The 21,796-nt window shown below is 42.0% G+C and overlaps 1 protein-coding gene across 1 annotated transcript; it reads right to left on the bottom strand.

The window, feature by feature from the left end:
- Positions 1-243: 243 nt before the first annotated feature.
- On the bottom strand, positions 244-17,642 carry LOC117529138 (scavenger receptor cysteine-rich type 1 protein M130-like). The gene is made up of 4 exons (XM_034191837.1): positions 17,501-17,642; positions 698-1,003; positions 322-615; positions 244-260 (listed from the first exon to the last, which is right to left on the bottom strand). Exons 1-4 carry the CDS (start codon positions 17,640-17,642, stop codon positions 244-246), a joined length of 759 nt encoding a protein of 252 aa, XP_034047728.1.
- Between the last annotated feature and the right edge of the window lie 4,154 nt (positions 17,643-21,796).

Below are 21,796 nucleotides of genomic sequence, written 5' to 3'. Positions count from 1 at the left end.
TGTATTACCGGTTGTCATCTGAGCTTGTTTGGGATAGTGTTCGTTGTTTCGCTGTCTTTTCTCTGTTTTGTGCCATCTCCATATTTGGAATTACTTTTTGTGTGCCTTTTTGTCTCAATAAATCACCTAGGTTTTGACACACACCTTGTTTGATCACTGTCTTCAATTTTGGGTTCACCATTACAACAAAAACGTAACATCTATAACTCTACCAGTGAGACAGAAGACAGTTTCTTATTCTGTTTACTGTTTACTGCAGCCTTAAAAAAGAGAAAAGGATGAAAACATCTCTGTAATACACAATGTCACTGATAGACTTACCTGAACAGATGATCTGAAGGCCGTCGAAAGAAGAAGCTGAAGATGTCACACAGTCCCTCAGTGCAGATCCAGACTGAACACACTGAGATCTGATCCCCCACACAGGTCTGTGTGAGGAAACACGCCTCCTTTTTGTATCAACAGCAGAACCACAGTCCAGATCTTGACACACCACACCTGCTGTCGTCATGGTCCAGTTATAGTCCCAGTAATCCGCTGGTCTCCAGTCTTCCTGGAGAGTCATCTCCAGTGTACCAGCACAGCGACTGGCTCCTCCCGCCAACCTGACAGGTTCTGAGCACAGAGAAAGTACTTAGTAAAAGAAGTAAAGTGGGTTTGATCTGAAGCCGAATTAAAGCTGCAGCTCCTCGTCTACCTGAGCAGGTGAATCCAACAGCTTTACCAGGTGAGGAGGTCTTTCTACCTGAACCTGAGTTTCTACAAGCCAAAAGACCAGACTCAGTTCCTCCACAGTGGAACTCCTTGGTCCATGTTGGAACATCCACTTCTCCATACAGCGCCCCCTGGAGGGCTGAAGGAGGCCCACAGCCCAGCTGCCTGCAGGCCACCTGTGCATCCTGCTGGTCAAAGTCGTCTTCACACACAGAGGACCAGGACTGGTTAGACTTCACCTCCAGTCTGCCTGAACACAGACTGGACCCATTAACCAGTCTGACAGACTCTGGACACACACAGACACAGAAGCTTTTCTACATAAGCATCTTTACTGACAAAAACAGGATGTACTAAATTACTGAGAATCTGGGGCCTCATTTATCAACCTTTGTCTGCACAGATTTGTGCTGAAACTATGCATATAAACATTTCTACGAAATGTACGGCGTGGACAACACCTACCTGTGGTGCCTGTGCAGCTACATGCATGAGTGCAAATGAAGGTAGATTACAGCAGTTGCAAAACGGGCTATGCTCAAAGACTGGATCTGAAGAACCAGTAACACCACCACCACCCCCTCCCCAGCCAACTGGTGCTGTCCTGGATGTCTGCGTGGACTTAATAATTCTCAAAAATTTGATGTTCCTCTGTATTGTTAAAAAAAGTTTTTTATTAGTATGACCTGGGTCACCCCTTTGTGTCTGGTCTGCTTGAGGTTTCTTCCTCAAATCATCAGAGGGAGTTTTTCCTTAAGACTGTCACCTGTGTGCTTGCTCTAGGGGTTGGTAAGGTTAGACCTTACTTGTGTGAAACACCTTGGGGCAGCTTTGTTGTGATTTGGTGCTATATAAATGAAATAAAACTGTATGGAACTTATCAATTTGGATGTATTCTTAAGAATGTGTGTACCCACGTATTTTCCGGAGTATAAGGTACTAGAGTATTTGAGCCCATTAACGCAGCACAAACTCTGATCTTTGGGAAAACTCCTGTTCAAGTGTAGGGATTCTTCTGCATGTGGATTCTTCTGCATGTGGAAAATTTCCCAAAATCACTGACAATGGGATACGACAAAAAGGTGAGTCCAGTGCAAACACAACTGATCATGGCATTAATCTGCCATTTTTTACCTTCTGTTTCTCTGCAGTACTGCAAGGGAGCAGGTATCAATTTAATCAGTTGTTTGTGTCATAAAATATGATGCATTGCTGTTTGATTAAAAACATTTATTCATATTTATTTGTTTGAAATTGTCATGATTCTGCTTATTTTGGGCTCTTGGCTTCCATGTTTTGAGCATTTGTGTCCAGACTTAAGACGCATTTATTTTCCCTTTTGTATGGCTAGCATACTGGCATACTATGGCACTCTGCTTTCTACACTTTTAAATTAATTTTATTAGTTAACAGAGCGAGTTGCAGCCTCAAATTTATCTAAAGTCTGGGCCTTTTAGTGAAGCTTAGGGCTGGTGGCTGGCGATCACCTTAGTATAAATTCATTCATTCAATTCATTCATTCATTATTTCTTCTGTTTTTCTTGTTGGTTCATGCTGACAAATTATACTGTATCTGTTGTCTTTCGGCCACCTGATTCTGCTTTATTTCTCTGTTTGAGGTGCGGCTCCATCCAGAAGTGGGAGTGGGTGTCATCTTCTGCAAGCCTCCCATCCTGTACACCAGCATGGACTCCCAAAATTTCCTGTATATTTTTATTGTAAATTGTGACGGTAGCATAGCATAGTCTTTGAGTCTGGTCTGCTTGAGGTTTCTTCCTCAAATCATCAGTCACCTGTGTGCTTGCTCTTGTGTTTGTAAGGTTAGACTTTACTTGCGTGAAGCACCTTGAGGCAACTTTGTTGTGATTTGGCACTATATAAATGAAAAGAATTGAAATTGAATTGAGAACTGCCATCTCAACCAAAAGGAACCAGAAGATCCACAATATGGTCCTCGCTGATAGAACAGTAGGCACGCGTTACACAGCCAGTACTATAGGCATTTCCCAGGAGAGACTTTCAGCACAATGGGTCCCAAGGCTTCTGACAGCCAATCAGAAATGCACAAGGTTCCAGGTGTGGAAGGAAAATCCTCAGTTTTTTTAGGGCGATCCGAATAACTTCATGCAACCACAGACGAGACCTAGGTCCAGCACTTCAAACCAGAGTCCAAGCAACAGCTAAAGCAATGGAAATGTGGGTTCTCACCACTGAAGAGAAGCAAAGCTGTCTCATTTAACAGAAAGGTCATGGTCTCTGTTTTCTGGGATGCTGAAGGCATTATCATGGTGGATGATCTCCAAAAGGGACAGACCATCAACAGGGCAGATTATGCTTCCCTTTGGTCACCCTCTCTACTTTTAAGATTAAGCTTAAAACTTTCCTTTTTGAAAAAGCTTTTAGTTAGGGCTGGATCAGGTGACCCTGAACCATCCCTTAGTTATGCTGCTATAGACTTAGACTGCTGGGGGGTTCCCATGATGCACTGAGTGTTTCTTTCTGTTTTTGCTCTGCATTTAATCATTAGTGATCGATCTCTGCTCCCCTCCACAGCATGTCTTTTTCCTGATTCTCTCCCCTCAGCCCCAACCAGTCCCAGCAGAAGACTGCCCCTCCCTGAGCTTGGTTCTGCTGGAGGTTTCTTCCTGTTAAAAGGGAGTTTTTCCTTCCCACTGTCGCCAAGTGCTTGCTCACAGGGGGGGTCGTTTTGACCGTTGGGGTTTTTCTGTAATTATTGTATGGCCTTGCCTTACAATATAAAGCGCCTTGGGGCAACTGTTTGTTGTGATTTGGCGCTATATAAATAAAATTGATTTTATTTGATTTGGTGACAACTGCAGGAAAAAATAAAGCAGAGGCAGTGTGGAATGCCCCGATGAAGTGTTCTGTTTCACTAAGGCCCTTTTCCACTACACAGCACTTCTCGGCTCGACTCTACTCGGTTAGATTATTGAATTACAGCACCTATCAGGCCTTCAGTCACACTTTGCTCCGTTTTGTTTAAACATCAGTGACTTGGTCTGTAAATAAAGACCCGTTTCTGAGAGCAATAACTGGGTTAGATGTCAATACTTTTTATACCAAAGTTACTTGCTTTGGTAACTTATTGTTTAATCTCAAATGTTGGAGTTTGTGCGTTTACTGACACTCATGCACAGAATGTTGGCTCAGTTTCAATAACCATGAATTAATGTTGTCACTGAACTTGAACAGGCTTAAAACACATTAAAAACATTTGATTCATGTTTTTCGTTCAGATTTTAATGTTCAATGAACAGATTTAAAAATGAAATCTAATAAAGTAATTATTAAAGGAGTCATATTGTACAGAATCAACCTCCATATTGCCACAATTCTGTTTTTACAGAAATTCTATATATTATAGCCTTTACTGTCATTGTACACATACAATGAAATTTCTCTGCAATTATCCTATCCTAATTACAGTTCGACAGTTCTCCTCATTTAAGATCAATTTACAGCTTGTTTAACACCACCTTGATGTGTAACAGAAATAACCCAGATGCTTTTTTTTTTTACCAGACTAAATGCTCCAAACACACAGAGATCTGAGTTTTTTTTAAATATACATGCAATTAAATGATTCATTTAGATTAACTAATCACAAACCATGTAATCAATTCTTATTTTTTAATAACCTGACAGCACTAATTAAAATATGTATGCTGTGTGTGTTTCAGATGGTTTTCTCAGAGTCACAGCAAAAGTTCATGCCACAGAATGGGACACCTTTATCATCATTTGCCTACACATTATACGCCAGTTATGTTTCACTGTGAATTTTGAATACATTTTTGTACTTTTTGCTGAAATGTCTCCATTTTTGTGTAACATCAATTTGATTTTTGAAAGTTACCAAGGTTTACTGATTTAAAGGCTAACAGTTTGAATGCTATTTGAGCATAATGCAGTAGTAAAAGAAGTTTTACATTTAATGGACTCATAAATGTAAATAGAAGTAAATAGTAAAACTGGTTGTTCAAAATATCTGAAAAAAAATTACTTCTGGTTTGGTTATAAGTCATCCAGCAGAATTATACACCACAGTACAATAGTTTGCGGTAAAATGTTACATCTCATTACAGGCTAACCCTCCTATAGCCAGAATTCTGTTAAGTGCTGGGGTGTTTGGCTGGCTTGGTTTTTGTTTTCTGTTTCTCCCACCAGGTGGTATGCATTCAGGACTGAGTGGCTGAGCATTAGGACCTCACCCTGAACACCTGAGGCTTGTTTTCATGTGCAGGTCATCAGGACTCACAGCTGTGGTGTATTTTGTCTTGATCAGAGATTGCTGCATTTAAACCTTGAATGCACAGTGTGTGATTGCCAGAGACTCGACCTTGTGAGCAGACGTGTGAGATCGACGTCAGGAGAACAATCTCACCCTCACGGACGCAGAGACCGCTCCAGGTTTGACGCCACAGTCTGTGAAGGAGGATTGGGTGAGGTCTCACGCTCTTCAGCACACTTCCTGAGGTAATTTGGTTTTGGTGACTTTTATGAAGTAATGACAGTGGATTTGGTGTCCCTCACACCTTGTGTTAGTGAGCTGTCATGTTATGCTAATTGTCTAATCAGCTTCTGCTGCAGTGGAGATTTGAACTGAGTTGTTCCGTGCCTGCAGGGTAAGAAGCTGATGTATAGATTTAAGCCAGGAAGTGTTTGCTGATTGTGTGCACCTTTGAGTTGTGTCTCTCTGTATGGACTCACCTCATGTTTTCTTTCTTCACAGACTCGGTTTGTCGCGGCCACCTGGGGGGTGTCGGCGGGGTCCCTGGGTCCGAACTGCTGTGGCTCTAGACCGTTTGCGCTGTTGAGAGCGCGCCGTGTTTCCACCTCACCAGACCGCGGACTTTTTAGTTGTTTAGCACTTCACCCACTGTTATGCTTATTAAATTCTGTTACCTTTTGAACCATGCTCTGCTTATTTTACGCTGGGTCCTTTCAAATGCTGGGTCGGTGCTCCGACCGCGTCCGAAACATAACAAATTCCTTGATGTAATGGTCAAGTGACTAAACCTTGTTGTTTATGTTACATACCATTTGCTTAAATCTCAGTTTAGACATGATTATTCCAGCATCTGTGTAAAGATTCAGTCAGGTGTAGTGTACATTGTCTCCTCAGCCCCAACCAGTCCCAGCAGAAGACTGCCCCTCCCTGAGCCTGGTTCTGCTGGAGGTTTCTTCCTGTTCAAAGGGAGTTTTTCCTTCCCACTGTCGCCAAGTGCTTGCTCACAGGAGGTCGTTTTGACCGTTGGGGTTTTTCCGTAATTATTGTATTGCTTTGCCTTTCAATATGAAGCGCCTTGGGGCAACTGTTTATTGTGATTTGGTGCTATATAAATAAAATAAAATTGATTTGATTCTGGAGTGGCAAATCCCAAATTAAAATTCTTAGAAATGAACCATCATTGCACCAAAACATCAATGACAAAATGTTTTTTAGTGTTGCCCTGGAATGACAGAAAATTATGATACAATCACATAAGTCAAATTGTTTACTGCAACTAAAAGAAGAACATATACAAAAACAAAACATATATATATATATACAAGGTCTATCCAAAAAGTATCAGACCTTTTTATTTTTTGCAAAAACCATATGGATTTGAATCATGTGTGATTGCATCAGCCAAGCTTGAACCTTCGTGTGCATGTGTGAGTTTTTTCACGCCTATCGGTTGCATCATTCGCCTGTGAGCAGGCTTTGTGTGAGCACTGGTCCACCCCTCTTGTCGTTTTTTTATTGCGAATAAATGTCTGAACAATTTGGAGCTTTGCTGCATCAATTTTTTTCCAGAAACTGTGAGAGACCTCCAGGTGGACACCGTTCGGAAAATTAATATGGCTTTCAGGGACGATTTTGTGGGGATTACACAGATTAAGGAGTGTTACTGCCACTTTAAGGACGGCCCACAACTGCTGAGAGTGCGCGCTCCCAGCGCCGATCGACAGGCTGAATCAACCAGATCATTTCCAACGTGAAGGCTTTGTTGATCCAGGACGTCGTCTGACTTCCACAAAAAAGGAAAAAGGCGTAGACATCAGCACTTTTTCGGCACATTCCACTGTTAAAGGAGTTTTTTCATGGAAAGAAAAGCAGACGGATGTGCCACTGTGCCCTTTATGGCACGGGACAAAACCACCTCCATGTTGGTTTCACAGGACGGCTTTGAGATGGCTTTCAGACGGCTGTCGGTGGGTTTTCAGTCGTGTGACTAACCGAGAAATTGTGGATGAGCCTGGACATGCCAGAACATGTCCTGTGAGGCTTCATCACGGCGTTGCTTTGCGCCATGCGGCTCCACCGTGATGCGCGGGATTCCTCCGCTCCTCTTAACATGACAAAAACTCCTGTAACAGTGGAATGTGCCGTTCATTTACAAACTGGACGCTGTGTTTTATCCGGGACGTCCTCTGACTAGCACAGGAATTGCGGAAGATGTGGACATCAGCACTTTTTCAGCACATTGAGACAGACGTGCGGAGGAATTCCGCGTGTCGCGTTGGAGCCGCATGGCGCAAAGCAACGCCGTGATGAAGCCTCACAGGACATGTTCTGGCATGTCCAGGCTCATCCACAATTTCTTGGTTAGTCACACGACTGAAAACCCACCGACAGCCGTCTGAAAGCCATCTCAAAGCCGTCCTGTGAGACCAACACGGAGGTGGTTTTGTCCCGCGCCATGAACGGCACGGTGACGTATCTGTCCACTTTTCTTTCCATGAAAAAAACTCCTTTAACAGTGGAATGTGCTGATGTCCACGCCTTTTTCCTTTTTTGTGGAAGTCAGACGACGTCCCGGATCAACAAAGCCTTCACATTGGAAATGATCTGGTTGATTCAGCCTGTCGATCGATGGGAGCGCGGCACGCTCTCAGCAGTTGTGGGCTGTCCTTAAAGTGGCAGTAACACTCCTTAATCTGTTTAATCCCCACAAAATCGTCCCTGAAAGCCATATTAATTTTCCGAACGGTGTCCACCTGGAGGTCTCTCACAGTTTCTGGAAAAAAAATTGATGCAGCAAAGCTCCAAATTGTTCAGACATTTATTCGCAATAAAAAAACGACGAGAGGGGTGGACCAGTGCTCACACAAAGCCTGCTCACAGGCGAATGATGCGCATGAAGGTTCAAGCTTGGCTGATGCAATCACACGTGATTCAAATCCATATGGTTTTTGCAAAAAATAAAAAGGTCCGATACTTTTTGGACAGACCTTGTGTATGTATATATGTATATGTATATATGTATATATATGTGTGTATATATATATATATATATATGTATATATATGTATATACGTGTATATATATGTATATACGTGTGTATATATATGTATATACGTGTATATATATATGTATATACGTATATATATATATATATATATATATGTATATGTATATACGTATATATATATATATATATATATATATATGTATATATATATATATATATATATATATATATACATATACGTATATATATATACATATATATATATACGTATATATATATATATACGTATATATGTATATGTATATGTACACACAAAAGCTCCATGTGTCTATAGTCCTAGGGTGGGGGCGTAGGTCACACACTCTGGGCACGCATCGCGTGGACAAGCTCGCCCAGCACGCCAAGGAATGCCTGATTAAATGCAGCTTCCACCTCCCTCGCTTCATCGAGGATCAGTCAGATGTGTTGATCACACTGAACCCAGTTCAGCTTCAGCCTCAACATCACTCAGGATGAACAGATTCTCCTGCTGGAACAGGTTCCTTTTTCTCTCGTCTGGACAATAATGAAGGTAGAAATAGGAACTGATTAACAAAAGCAAGTTATAAATTATATATACACATACATACATACAGAGGGACACCCCCCCCCCCCCCAAAAAAAAACCAATTGTAATAAATCCCACAAAAAAAAACAAACTTCAGTCTCTGTATGATCATTCCCCAAAGTTTCAGTTTTCATGGTCGCTTTGCATAAAAGTTATGTTCTTTCAATATTATGCTCCAACAAATCAGACCATTTGGAGCATAATTTTGTGAGCCATTTATATTCTTACCAGTGATAAAACATTGCTGTGTGGTGCTGGACGTTGATACAGATGATGTTGTTGGTTGAACCCTCCTCGCTTATGGAAGTGGATTCTTCAACAGTAACATGAAATGGCAACGTGTCAAAAAAAAAAAAAAAATCACAGTAATGGCACTAAATTAGTCAGATGTACACATTTGTTGTCATGCTGACTTTAGGTGGTTTTCTTGTCAGAATTAATACTTTAAAGCAGAGCACATGAGATGATGTTACTTTAACACAAGTTTAGACTCAAAATATCTTTGTTTGTTAACATGCGTTTCCCACCAATAAGATAAGTAACGTTAAACGGTGCTTTCAAGCAGATTATGGATTATAACGTCACAAAAACACTTACCATCGTCACCTCCCGTGGTCATCCTAACTAATCCTTGTCAACTAATTCCCATCTAATTCATGCATTTGTTTCCTCTAGGCTGGACTATTGTAATTCATTATTATCAGGTTGTCCTAAAAGTTCCCTGAAAAGCCTTCAGTTAATTCAAAATGCCGCAGCTATAGTACTGACAGGGACTAGAAGGAGAGAGCATATCTCACCCATATTGGCCTCTCTTCATTGGCTTCCTGTTAACTCCAGAATAGAATTTAAAATTCTTCTTCTTACTTATAAGGTTTTGAATAATCAGGTCCCATCTTATCTTAGGGACCTCGTAGTACCATATCACCCCAATAGAGCGCTTCGCTCTCAGACTGCAGGCTTACTTGTAGTTCCTAGGGTTTGTAAGAGTAGAATGGGAGGCAGAGCCTTCAGCTTTCAGGCTCCTCTCCTGTGGAACCAGCTCCCAATTCAGATCTGGGAGACAGACACCCTCTCTACTTTTAAGATTAGGCTTAAAACTTTCCTTTTTGCTAAAGCTTACTGTTAGGGCTGGATCAGGTGACCCTGAACCATCCCTTAGTTATGCTGCTATAGACTTAGACTGCTGGGGGGTTCCCATGATGCACTGAGTGTTTCTTTCTCTTTTTGCTCTGTATGCACCACTCTGCATTTAATCATTAGTGATTGATCTCTGCTCCCCTCCACAGCATGTCTTTTTCCTGATTCTCTCCGTCAGCCCCAACCAGTCCCAGCAGAAGACTGCCCCTCCCTGAGCCTGGTTCTGCTGGAGGTTTCTTCCTGTTAAAAGGGAGTTTTTCCTTCCCACTGTCACCAAGTGTTTGCTCACAGGGGGTCGTTTTGACCGTTGGGGTTTTTCCGTAATTACTGTATGGCTTTGCCTTACAATATAAAGCGCCTTGGGGCAACTGTTTGTTGTGATTTGGCGCTATATAAATAAAATTGATTTGATTTGATTTGATCCTGCCTCCCGTTGCTCACCGGTCGGTATCTGTAAACGGTGTTCCTGTGGTCAAACCACTTCCAGCCCTTACGGTCCAACCGACTCCAGCCATTGTGGTCCTGTAATCACTTTTAAGCTTTTTTGGCTTTACTCTGCATTGCTATAATGTCTGGTACCCATGCGCAGCCAAAACCTGGGAGATTTTGTCATTTCGGGTTGCTTCATCCAGCTTCATCCACCTCTCTGTATTCTCTCCTCCGCCACCAAACACAGAAACGTCCGCAACTCATCCACGGATCATGGTGTGATTTTGTGCAAGTAAAAAAACTTGCAGTGAAACGAAAGAAAAGCACGGCCGCTGTACGCTGCTGTGAGTATTTAAAAATTGCGGGTTTGATTCTTGTGTCGGATGTCACGCTCATGACTTCTGCAGTGACGAGTGGCCAGCAGCCTGTTGACGTCACATTTTAGTATCGGCTCAGCTCACTTGGAACCTCACCTGAGCAAATACCAAAAAAAGCACCAGGTACCAGGTACTAACCCTAATGGAAAAGCAAAAAAAAAAAAAGAGTCGAGCCGAGTAGTGCTAGTTTTGTGTAGTAGAAAAGGGCCTTAAGACAATGCTCCAATTCACGTCAGTCATTGCTGATGTGTGAATTCATGAATGTGAATTTGAACATGTCCCTTCATTTAGCTCCTTTGCGCACATGAAAAGATGTCTTGCTGGAACTCATGATAATAGTAACAATGATGCCATATCGACCTTCTATGAGGACAGTATTAAGGCACTGCAGCAAGGCTGGACGAGGTGCAAAAGGTCACACAGTGGAGCCTTACATCAAGCCTTATGCATCTGCTCAAAGTAGCCAGCCCAACGTGACCCTCGTGCATGCAGGGACAGGTGATCCTGATTCATTATTTTTATTTTCATTGTCTGTGAGGACATCAATGGAAACTGAGAGATGCAGCTCCTGGACATCATTCTGTAAGTCTGTGAGTAGTTGTTCACACGTTTCTTCTTGTTTTTCAGTTAATATTCATTAATTATTATTTTCAGACTGTTTTCTACCTAAAGTCAGGGGAATTATCACAGCCTCTTAGACGTAATAACAATACAATAGTCCACAGATATCCTGATCAAATGTGTATGCAAACATGTCATCATTTCAGCTGCAGCAGTGATGCTCAACATCTGTGATCCTGCTGCACAACATTCGCATGCAAATCCTTGAAACCACAAAGGGCGCGCCAGTACCGCTTGACCTTCGTGTGTGCTGCACGGAATGTCATTGGCTGTCACATGGTATAGTAGTGTTCAGAATAATAGTAGTGCAGTGTCACTAAAAAGATTAATCCAGGTTTTGAGTATATTTCTTATTGTTACATGGGAAACAAGGTACCAGTAGATTCAGTAGATTCTCACAAATCCAACAAGACCAAGCATTCATGATATGCACACTCTTAAGGCTATGAGATTGGGCTATTGGTAAAAAAAGTAGAAAAGGGGGTGTTCACAATAATAGTAGTGTGGCATTCAGTCAGTGAGTTCGTCAGTTTTGTGGAACAAACAGGTGTGAATCAGGTGTCCCCTATTTAAGGATGAAGCCAGCACCTGTTGAACATGCTTTTCTCTTTGAAAGCCTGAGGAAAATGGGACGTTCAAGACATTGTTCAGAAGAACAGCGTAGTTTGATTAAAAAGTTGATTGGAGAGGGGAAAACTTATACGCAGCTGCAAAAATTATAGGCTGTTCATCTACAATGATCTCCAATGCTTTAAGATGGACAAAAACAAAACAAAACACAGAGACGCGTTGAAGAAAACGGAAAACAACCATCAAAATGGACAGAAGAATAACCAGAATGGCAAAGGCTCACCCACTGATCAGCTCCAGGATGATCAAAGACAGTCTGGAGTTACCTTTAAGTGCAGTGACAGTTAGAAGACGCCTATGTGAAGCTAATTTATTTGCAAGAATCCCCCGCAAAGTCCCTCTGTTAAATAAAAGACATGTGCAGAAGAGGTTACATTTTGCCAAAGAACACATCAACTGGCCCAAAGAGAAATGGAGGAATATTTTGTGGACTGATGAGAGTAAAATTGTTCTTTTTGGGTCCAACCCCCAAACTCTGAATTCAAGCCACAGTTCACAGTGAAGACAGTGAAGCATGGTGGTGCAAGCATCATGATATGGGCATGTTTCTCCTACTATGGTGTTGGGCCTATATATCGCATACCAGGTATCATGGATCAGTTTGGATATGTCAAAATACTTGAAGAGGTCATGTTGCTTTATGCTGAAGAGGACATGGCCTTGAAATGGGTGTTTCAACAAGACAATGACCCCAAGCACACTAGTAAACGAGCAAAATCTTGGTTCCAAACCAACAAAATGAATGCCTCGTAGATGTGAAGAAATCATGAAAAACTGTGGTTATACAACTAAATACTAGTTTAGTGATTCACAGGATTGCTAAAAAAGCAGTTTGAACATAACAGTTTTGAGTTTGTAGCGTCAACAGCAGATGCTACTATTATTGTGAACACCCCCTTTTCTACTTTTTTTTTACTAATAGCTCAATTTCATAGCCTTAAGAGTGTACATATCATGAATGCTTGGTCTTGTTGGATTTGTGAGAATCTACTGAATCTACTGGTACCTTGTTTCCCATGTAACAATAAGAAATATACTCAAAACCTGGCTTAATCTTTTTAGTCACATAGCACTACTATTATTCTGAACACTACTGTATGTGTGCAGACTGCATGAGATTTGTGGCTGTATTTTGCTGCCACTCCAGACGGCATTCAGCAGACAGTCAGCCACCATGCCTGCACGTGTCCCAGTTGTCGCACAACAGAAAGCTCTGGTGAAACATGGACTCAACTGGGGCAGCTTCAATATACCACGTGCAGAACCATTCTCAGGCAGGTCCACCACCTGTTCTTTGTTTCTATGACAGTGTTCCATAGTTTTTTTCTCAACTACCCTCAAAATTCAGCACAGATCAGAGTAAAGTTTCTGACCTTATGAGTCTGCTCCACGAGGAGGCATTGATGTGGATCATAGCTCTGTGGAAAGGCAAGTCCCTGATTCTTGAGTCATATGAGGCGTTATGTGGTAAAGTCCGTAAGGTTTTTGACCCTTCGATAGGGTGGCATATGTTCTCTGAGCATCAGTCAGGGAGCCCGTAGCATTGCGGAATATTCAGGCGATTTCCCCATCTTAGCAGCCAAGGCAGGCTGGAACATCAGGTGCTGCGGGTCACATTTAACAATGGCCTGAGGGAAAGGTGATGAGCTGGCAGCTAGGGATGAACCACGGTCACTGTACAATCTTATCCCACTGTGCATTTGGTTGGATAAGCAGTTGCAAGAGCAGCATAGGGACTGAGCCCGAAGAGGTCGTCCATCTTTATCCTCCCTCCCTCTCTCCACCTACATGAATTACCTTTCGCTCCACTGGGATAGCGAACGGCACTTTCCAGTACTATGGTGCCCTATCCTGACATACCCATGCAGGTTGTTGGTCCCAGTTAACACCAGAGGAGAGAGCATGACACTTACAGGCTGGGGAGGGCATTTACTGGAGTTTAAAGTGGCACACCTTAAGAAATTGCCCTGTTCAGTCAAACAAGGCCGCTCATCAGCAGATCCCAGGTTGGTGGTGAACGGTAGTCATACTACAGGTTTTTCCACTCCCAAGACCCAAATCCCGGTCATAATTCAACTGCATTATGACCATTTTTCCACCTCTGCTTTAACTGTCTCCGGGGCAGAAACTACTTTTATCAATAAACATGTCAACAAATTTGCTATTCCCCTTGAGAAATGAGCTCATGATGACACCACATGAACAACATTATGCCCCGTACCATTCCACTTCATCTCATAACCTCTGGAAATCACTCCCTCAATTTACCATACCCTGGCCCCAGTTTTCAGTAAGGACAGGGCCACATCACCATCCCTATGACTGTTCCATCGATTTACTTCCCAGAGCTACCTTATCATTTAGCAGGTTGTTTAACCTGAATCACCAGGAGTGTGGATTGATGGAGGAGTATATTCAGGAGTCCCTGTCCTTCAGTATTATCCATTCATCTTCTTCCCCAGTGAGTGCCGGCTTCTTCTTTGTGCGAAAGAAGGATGATACCCTCCATGTCTGTATTGATTACAGGGATTTAAATAGCATCACTATCAAAAACAAGTATCCTATTCCACTTCTCAGTTCCACATTTGAACCTCTGCATGGTGCTTCCATATTCATGAAACTGGATCTCCTCAACGCTTATCATTTGGTTTGCATAAGGGGGGCAATGAATGGAAAACTGCATTTAAGACCCCCTGGGCCATTCTGAATACCGGGTAATGCACATCAGTTTCACTAAGGCAGTGGTCTCCAAACTATTCCAGAAAGGGCTGAGAGCGTGCAGGTTTTCTTTGCAGCCACTGACTCCAGCAGGTGATTTCACTGATGAACTCATCCCACCTGCTCCAAGTGATCTTAATCATTGAAATCACCTGCTGGAGTCAGTGGCTGCAAAGAAAACCTGCACCCTCTCAGCCCTTTCTGGAATAGTTTGGAGACCACTGCACTAAGGCTCCAGCAACCTTCCAGGCACTAGTCAATGACATGCTGTGCCATTTTCTTGATCAGTTCATGGTTGTCTAATGACATTGTCATTATGTCAAAGGATCAGAAAGAACAGCAGGGGCATGTTTGTCAGGCCTTCCAGCAGCTGTGGGAAAATTGGTTGTTTTCAAGGCTGAGAAATGTGAGTTCAACTTAATCTCCATTTCATTATTAGGTTTTATCATTGCACATGGGCAAATAAAGCCAGATCCTGAAAAGATCTGTGTTGTACATGAATGTCCGACTTCCACCACACTAAAGTAGCTTCAACAGCTCCTAGGCTTTGCCAATTTCTATCACAAATTCATCTGAAATTACAGTCAGGTCGCTTTGCCACTCACCACCCTTACTTCACCTAAGACACCATTCAGCTGGACACCCACAGCTGCCAAGGCCTCCACCCATCTTAAACACCTGTTCACTTCTGCGCTCATTCTCATTCAGCCAGACCCTAACTGCCACTTCACAGTGGAGGTCAATGAGGTGGAGGAAACGAGGTGATAATCAGTGAACCACAGCCAATGACGCATGCACAGTGAAGGCAAGGTGGAACAATTTTTAGGGGGAACCGTTAAGTCGGTGACTCAGGGAACTGCTAGCCATCAAGGAGGATCTGGAGCAGTGGAGGCACTCACTGGAGAACCTGTTGTGGTGTGGTGGGGAGAACATGCAAACTCCACACAGAAAGGCCCAGGTGGGAAGTGATCCCATGATGTTCAGTGCTGTGAGGCAACAGTGTTGTTGTTCTTTATTTGATCTTTGTTATTTGTAGTATGGCCTACGTAACTGGTCACCTCTGCTTGTAGTTTGCTTGAAGTTTCTTTCTCAAAAAACACCCATGAGAGTTTTTCCTTAAAACTGCTATGTGCTTGCTCAGGAGGACAGATAAGATTAGACGTTACCGTTGTGAAGTTGTTTGGGGTGACTTATTTTGTCAGATGCCACTTGAACTGAAATTGCATTGAAGTGATTTTTTTTTCTCAAATGAGTGTGTTGTCTTAGAAAACCTCACTAACGGCCCCTTCACACATAGTACGAATAAGTACAAATCAGGGTGAATCACGGCAAAACAGCTTGTATGAGCGAACCACGAAAACATCAAGCTGACACCGGGAGGGACATGTAGTCGGGCAGGTGTGAACGATCCCGCTGCAACGGTTGCGTGCATGAACTGTTGCAGCGGGAACACAGTGCAAGCAGCTGGAGCATGTGTAACCACATCGTGCAGCTGCTGTGAAAAAAAAAATACAAGCCACCCACGGAATTTGAAACTGCAATTTACAAAAGCTGATTATCAGCCAGAAACTTTACCAGTGCACCACCATCACTGTCCTATAAAAATGCCTGAAATCAACAAGGAGATAGATGTATTTAAAAAAAAAAAAAGTCCACACACCATAAAAAAACACCACATTTTATTGAATCCCTCTTATTGAGCGAACAATACAAGTAGATGTAGACTCTGTAGATGACCCATGGTCACAGATACACAGTCCTGACATGACATGAATGAAGCAGGGCACTCTTATCATGTCCACATCTACTGGTCCGGTGTGTCCGGCCCGACACGCGTGTCCTGTGGACGGCGCAGCGCAGGACATGTGGAACAGAGCTGACGCAGGTGACGTGACATTCACATTGCCCGCTGTATGTTATGACCTGACGGTCCATTTCACCTGGGGCAGCCTGTCAATGTGTGCGCCATGCGCTCGCTCGCTGCAGCCAGCCACAACAGAGATATATGTTTTTATGTATGTCCATGTGAGGACAGCAAGCACATACACACGCGTCACAGTGGACAGTTGTCAGGTCATGTCCGTCCAAACATGGTACGTGTTCCCCAGCCATGACGTCCATGTCACTCTGTTCCTGTGTTATGTGATTATTTCTTTTTTGGCAGATGGGGTGGTGAGCGCAACACATGCGTGATTCACACGCACGGCGCATGTGTTGCGGGGGGAGCCGCCACTCTGACATGCCACATGTGTGTTGCTGTTTTGCAACACCACACTCATGGGGGCACTTAGACAAATTTCACTGCCAGCTTGAAAGTGATCATCTGCTCACTATTTTCATGCTAACAGCGCAAATGGCCCCAAATTTTCTAAGTGCCAAGCGAACGGTGTTAAATGTTCATGCGTGTCACCTGGAAATTGGCCAACACCTGCTCGAGAGGGATCAAATGGGTTCAAACAAGGCACACTCTGTCTGTCAGCCGCTGGTGTGTGCAAATAGTTGTAGCGACAGGTGTACGAGGCAGCTCAGATTTTACACACATTGCATATGATTCCTGCTTAGTGCGCAATTCAGCCACATTCGTACTATGTGTGAAGGTGCCCAAAGGGACAAAGACATTAAAGGCATCACTGTTATTATTGATGACCCTGATGGACGTACCTGAACAAGTGATCTGAAGGCTGTAGACAGAAGAATCTGAAGATGTCACACATTCCCTGAGTGCAGATCCAGATTCAAGACACACAGGTCTGATCCTCTTTACTTTCCATATAAACAGCAGAGCCACAGTCCAGATCTCGACACACCACACCTGCTGCTTTCAGGGTCCACTCAGAGAGCCAGCCTATCACTAGCTTTCACTCTTCCTGGAGCTTCGCCTCCAGTGTACCAGTACAGTGATTGGCTTCTCCCACCAACCTAATAGGCTCTGAGAACAGACATCATTAGTGAAAGAAGTGAAATGAGTTTGATTTGGAGCCAACTCAAAGCTGCAGCTCATCTTCTACCTGAGCAGGTGAATCCAACAGCTTTACCAGGTGAGCAGGTCTTTCTGTCTGAGCCTGAGCGTCTACAGGCCAAAAGAACAGACTCAGTTCCTCCACAGTCAAACCCTCTGGTCCACTTTGGAGCATCTATTTCTCCATGCATCGCCCCTCGCATTTTAGGAAAAGAATTTGAAAATTCCGTATATTTTGCCAGAAGTTGCATGAGAGAATTGAGCCTTGATCTAATTTGTTTTCATGCCTTGAAGTCCTTCAGTGTTTCACTGCTGCATGAAGCTATAACTGGAGCTGCAGACAAAAGTTGCACGATGCAACAATTCCTCTATTCATAGCCATAAAATTCTGTAACTCCTTCAGAGTTGTTTGGCTGTCTTGGTGACTTCCCTCACCCCTGTCCTTTCAGGCTCTTTTAGTTTTTGAGAACTCCTGAATGGAGACAGATCTACCGTGTAGTTCCAACAGTGGTACTGATGTTTCAGACAGCACGCCTTCAGGTCTTCATGAAGGGGGATTTGCTGCAGGGATGCATTACAGTTCACTAGGTGTACCTATTATACTGGCCACTGAGTCTACGTCGTCAAATACAGCAGCCTTGCTAATTCTCTCTCTCTCGCTCTATCACTCTGTCTCTCTCTCTATCACACACACACACACACACACACACACACACACACACACACACACACACACACACACACACACACACACACACACACACACACACACACACACACACACACACACACACACACACACATCATCACCGGTCACTGGATGAGAATAATGATCAGTGAATTTAACGATAATGTTGTATAACTGATATAAATAGTTCCGGCTGCCATTCATACCGTTTTATTATTACTTTGTATATAAGAGCATGTCTGTTGTACTAGCTTCAGTTCAAAGCTTTTCATACTCCAGAGCGCATTGGCTCCAATCTTTGCTTCAAATTATGTGATGTTCCACTTTGATATCAAACATTATCATTTGATAACTACATATTGGAGCTTAGTTAGTCCACAGTCTGATTTTTGTTTTGAATTCAGCCAATGAAACAATATGAGTCAATGGTAAAGGCCCTTTCACACAGGGAAAGAAAGAGGCCAAATGGTGCACGAAGGAGGGTTCAAAGGACATTCTTGTAACTTGAGCCACATTCCAACGGGGAGTGACATAGGTTATTGAGTACTTTAGTAGTTGTAGCAGGAGGAGGAGTAGTAGTAGTGGTAATAGCAGCAATTAAAGGGTCCCTGCCACGCCATGATGTTTTTACATATTCTTGAAGAATAAAAAAAGCTTTTTCCACATGTTATCTTTGTGTTTTTTACCATAAAATTGCACTGAACAAGGATTTAGACGTTTCGTTACTCATCTGATAATTTGAATTTACCGCCTCCGAGTTGACCTACTTTTTCGCTGCGACAGATGTGACATCATTCGAGTAGATATGTCGCAGCACGGCTCTGTTTACCAAAATGGCAGACACGGACAGCGAAGGCATAGTGTGCGATTATAGCAAAGATTTAAGTGACATATCGATTGTTTCTGAAGAAGATGAGGAAGTTTCTGATGAAGATATTAACGGTGTAAATAATGGATGACTCCAAACCACGTATGTTCCAGCCGAATGCGACAGAAGTAAGTAAGTAAACTTTATTTATATAGCACTTTTCACAGACCAGGGTCACAAAGTGCTTCACATGATAAAATCAATAAATACAAAATAACACATACAAACATTTAAAAGAAAATCAAGCTAAAATGCAATTTTAAAAAGGTAAGAAAGAGGATGACAGAAAGAGGATGAAGCGCAACTGTCAGGGAATGACAGCAGCAGCGCTGAGGAGGACGACACAGAATGGTTTGTTCATTCACCACCTTTTCTTATAAATGATCATTTATTCCTGGCATGGTGTGTTTGTGTATGAAAAAATTATTTCAGCAGCACAGCGTGCTTAAATTCAGGAGTTTGTTCTAAAATCACTGAAAATAAAGTTTCTGTACATTCTGTATATATTTAATCACAATAAAAACACCAGTGTAAAACTAACACTGCCAGTGAACATATGGTCCTATTCTGGTCAGAGTGGGACCATATGTTCACTGTTAGTGTTAATTTAACAATGGTGATTTTACTGTGTATATATACTGGACAGAGCCTGTGTGATATCAATTAAATTGTTTGAAATTAAGTTAATAAATTAGATTAACACTTGTGTTAATCTAACTTTTTAGGTGTTACCAGTTGGCACAATTCAATTACGTTGGTTCAAGTATTTTCCTTTTTCAGTGACAACTTTGCAATTAATCTGTAGCTCTATTCTCAACAATAACTGTAGTTTGTCAACATTCCATTTGACAGTGCACGCTGGAACGTTTGCTCAGAGCAACATATAAACTGTCATAAACATTAAAAAAACTAGTGTCTTTGGCAGTATCCATAGCTGTTCATTTTGACTGGTTTGTGCTTAGCGACTGTTGACAGAAGTGCACAAATTAATACCGGTACATCACCGCATGGCCTCTAGTTGCCAAAATCAGAGTCGTTATGAGTTCTGTGAGACATGTCCTTTAATCATAGCAGCTGTGTTCTTGTAAGTCTATCCATTTTAGCAAAATCAATAAAGGACAGCAAGACTGCTAATTCTTGCAACAAACAGTTTATTGCGGCTGCTTACAGACAGAGAACCGCCCTTGTGTTCTGACATCATACTCATCACTCTTGATTTATCAGCTGCTAATCACAAGCAGTATTATGACAGCTTATTAACTACCAAAACACAAAACTGTATATTTCAACACACTTTAGTGTCTCATTACACCACATTCCTCCCCAGAAAACTTCAAGGTATATCCCAAGAAGAAAAAATACAATCCTGAATTATTCCATTTAGGCCATGCAAAGAAACATCTCTTTGTCCCTATTTTTTATTTTAACACAAATATTCATCAGTACGTACGGAAGCGTATTGCATTCACTGGATAAAAAAAAATTTGACCACTGATCTCGTAATTACGAGAAAAGATCTCGTTATTATGAGATCTTTTCTCGTAATTATGAGATCCTGATCTCATAATTATGAGATCTTTTCTCATAATTACGAGACAAGATCTCATAATTACGAGATCCTGATGTCGTAATTACGACATCAGGATCTCGTTATTATGAGATCTTGTCTCGTAATTATGAGATCAGGAAAGGTGCCACATTGACCACTGCTTGGCTCAGAACCACGTACTGTACATCCACCGAGAGGTAAATTCATTTCTGTGTATGGGTAAATTAACAGCTCGGTTTATTTACAACTGTGGTTTTGTTACGTTTTGCTGTACGTGACGTCATGGCAACGTAAACGCTGACAGACGTGATTGAGTTGTTGTTGTTAAGCTAGCGTACAGGTAGCATAGCTAACAAGGAGACCACAAGATTGTTAATGAAGCAACAAAACGTATGTATTTACAGGAAAACAAGGACATGGCAGAGCAAACGTCCCATTACCACCATAAGAATGGTTTATGGGATTTTCTTCGAAAGCGAGGTGTTGCAGAGGAAAACATTGATCGAATGCAACAAGACAAGGTAAGGTTGATTCCACTTTCAAGCCTGATAAAATTCCCAAAGGAATGATTATATTGCAGAGCTGCATACTTTTTATGCATTCTCAGATGTACAGTTTAAGTTATTGCGCATTTTTTAGGCTTATTCATTGCAATTATTCAATGAACGCTTATTGAGATTTTCACACAGAATTAAACTCCTTGTACATGGAAGTTTACTTTCACTCACGGATTTCACTTGTTGATTTAGTAATATACACCATGTGGTGCAAATTATACATTCTTATCGCGCAATATGCACCTCATGGGGCATATTGCGCATCCATATCTCGCAATTAATAAAGTCCAGGCACAAGGACTTCAGCTCCGTGTTGATTGAATAATGCACAGGAATGTGCTGAATCTCCCGCTGAATGCATGAGCGTTAAGTCATTTGTCTTTGTATTTTTGTATTTTATTCTTTTACTGTTGATTCATTTATAATCTAGATTTGACCAATCTTTGCCACCTATTATGTATTTGTTTTATGTAAGGACCACAGTGGAAATAAGTCAACCTTTTGTGTTATCCTTGAAATTCCATTATAAATGTATTATATGTGCATATGTTTCAACACATTGTATTTTATTATACATCTTATGTGCATTTTTTTTTTTAAATCAATCAATCAATCAAAAAAACGAGTTGACAAGTATGCATTTATGGTTCTGATGCAATTTGACAGGGTTCTGGTCCAAACAA

Source organism: Thalassophryne amazonica, chromosome 17 (assembly GCF_902500255.1).
Source record: "Thalassophryne amazonica chromosome 17, fThaAma1.1, whole genome shotgun sequence".
NCBI classification, from domain to species: domain Eukaryota; kingdom Metazoa; phylum Chordata; class Actinopteri; order Batrachoidiformes; family Batrachoididae; genus Thalassophryne; species Thalassophryne amazonica.
The sequence above is the reverse complement of the archived record's forward strand: the minus strand, read 5'-3'. Positions and strand labels throughout refer to the sequence as shown.

Excerpts from the sequence above, each read along its gene's own strand:
- LOC117529138 (XM_034191837.1), bottom strand. The coding sequence starts at position 17,642 with ATGCATGGAGAAATAGATGCTCCAAAGTGGACCAGAGGGTTTGACTGT. Across the intron at positions 1,004-17,500 it reads TGTTGGATTCACCTGCTCAG|AGTCTGTCAGACTGGTTAAT; the intron begins GTAGAAGATGAG and ends GTGTGTGTCCAG. Across the intron at positions 616-697 it reads TGTTGGATTCACCTGCTCAG|AACCTGTCAGGTTGGCGGGA; the intron begins GTAGACGAGGAG and ends CTCTGTGCTCAG.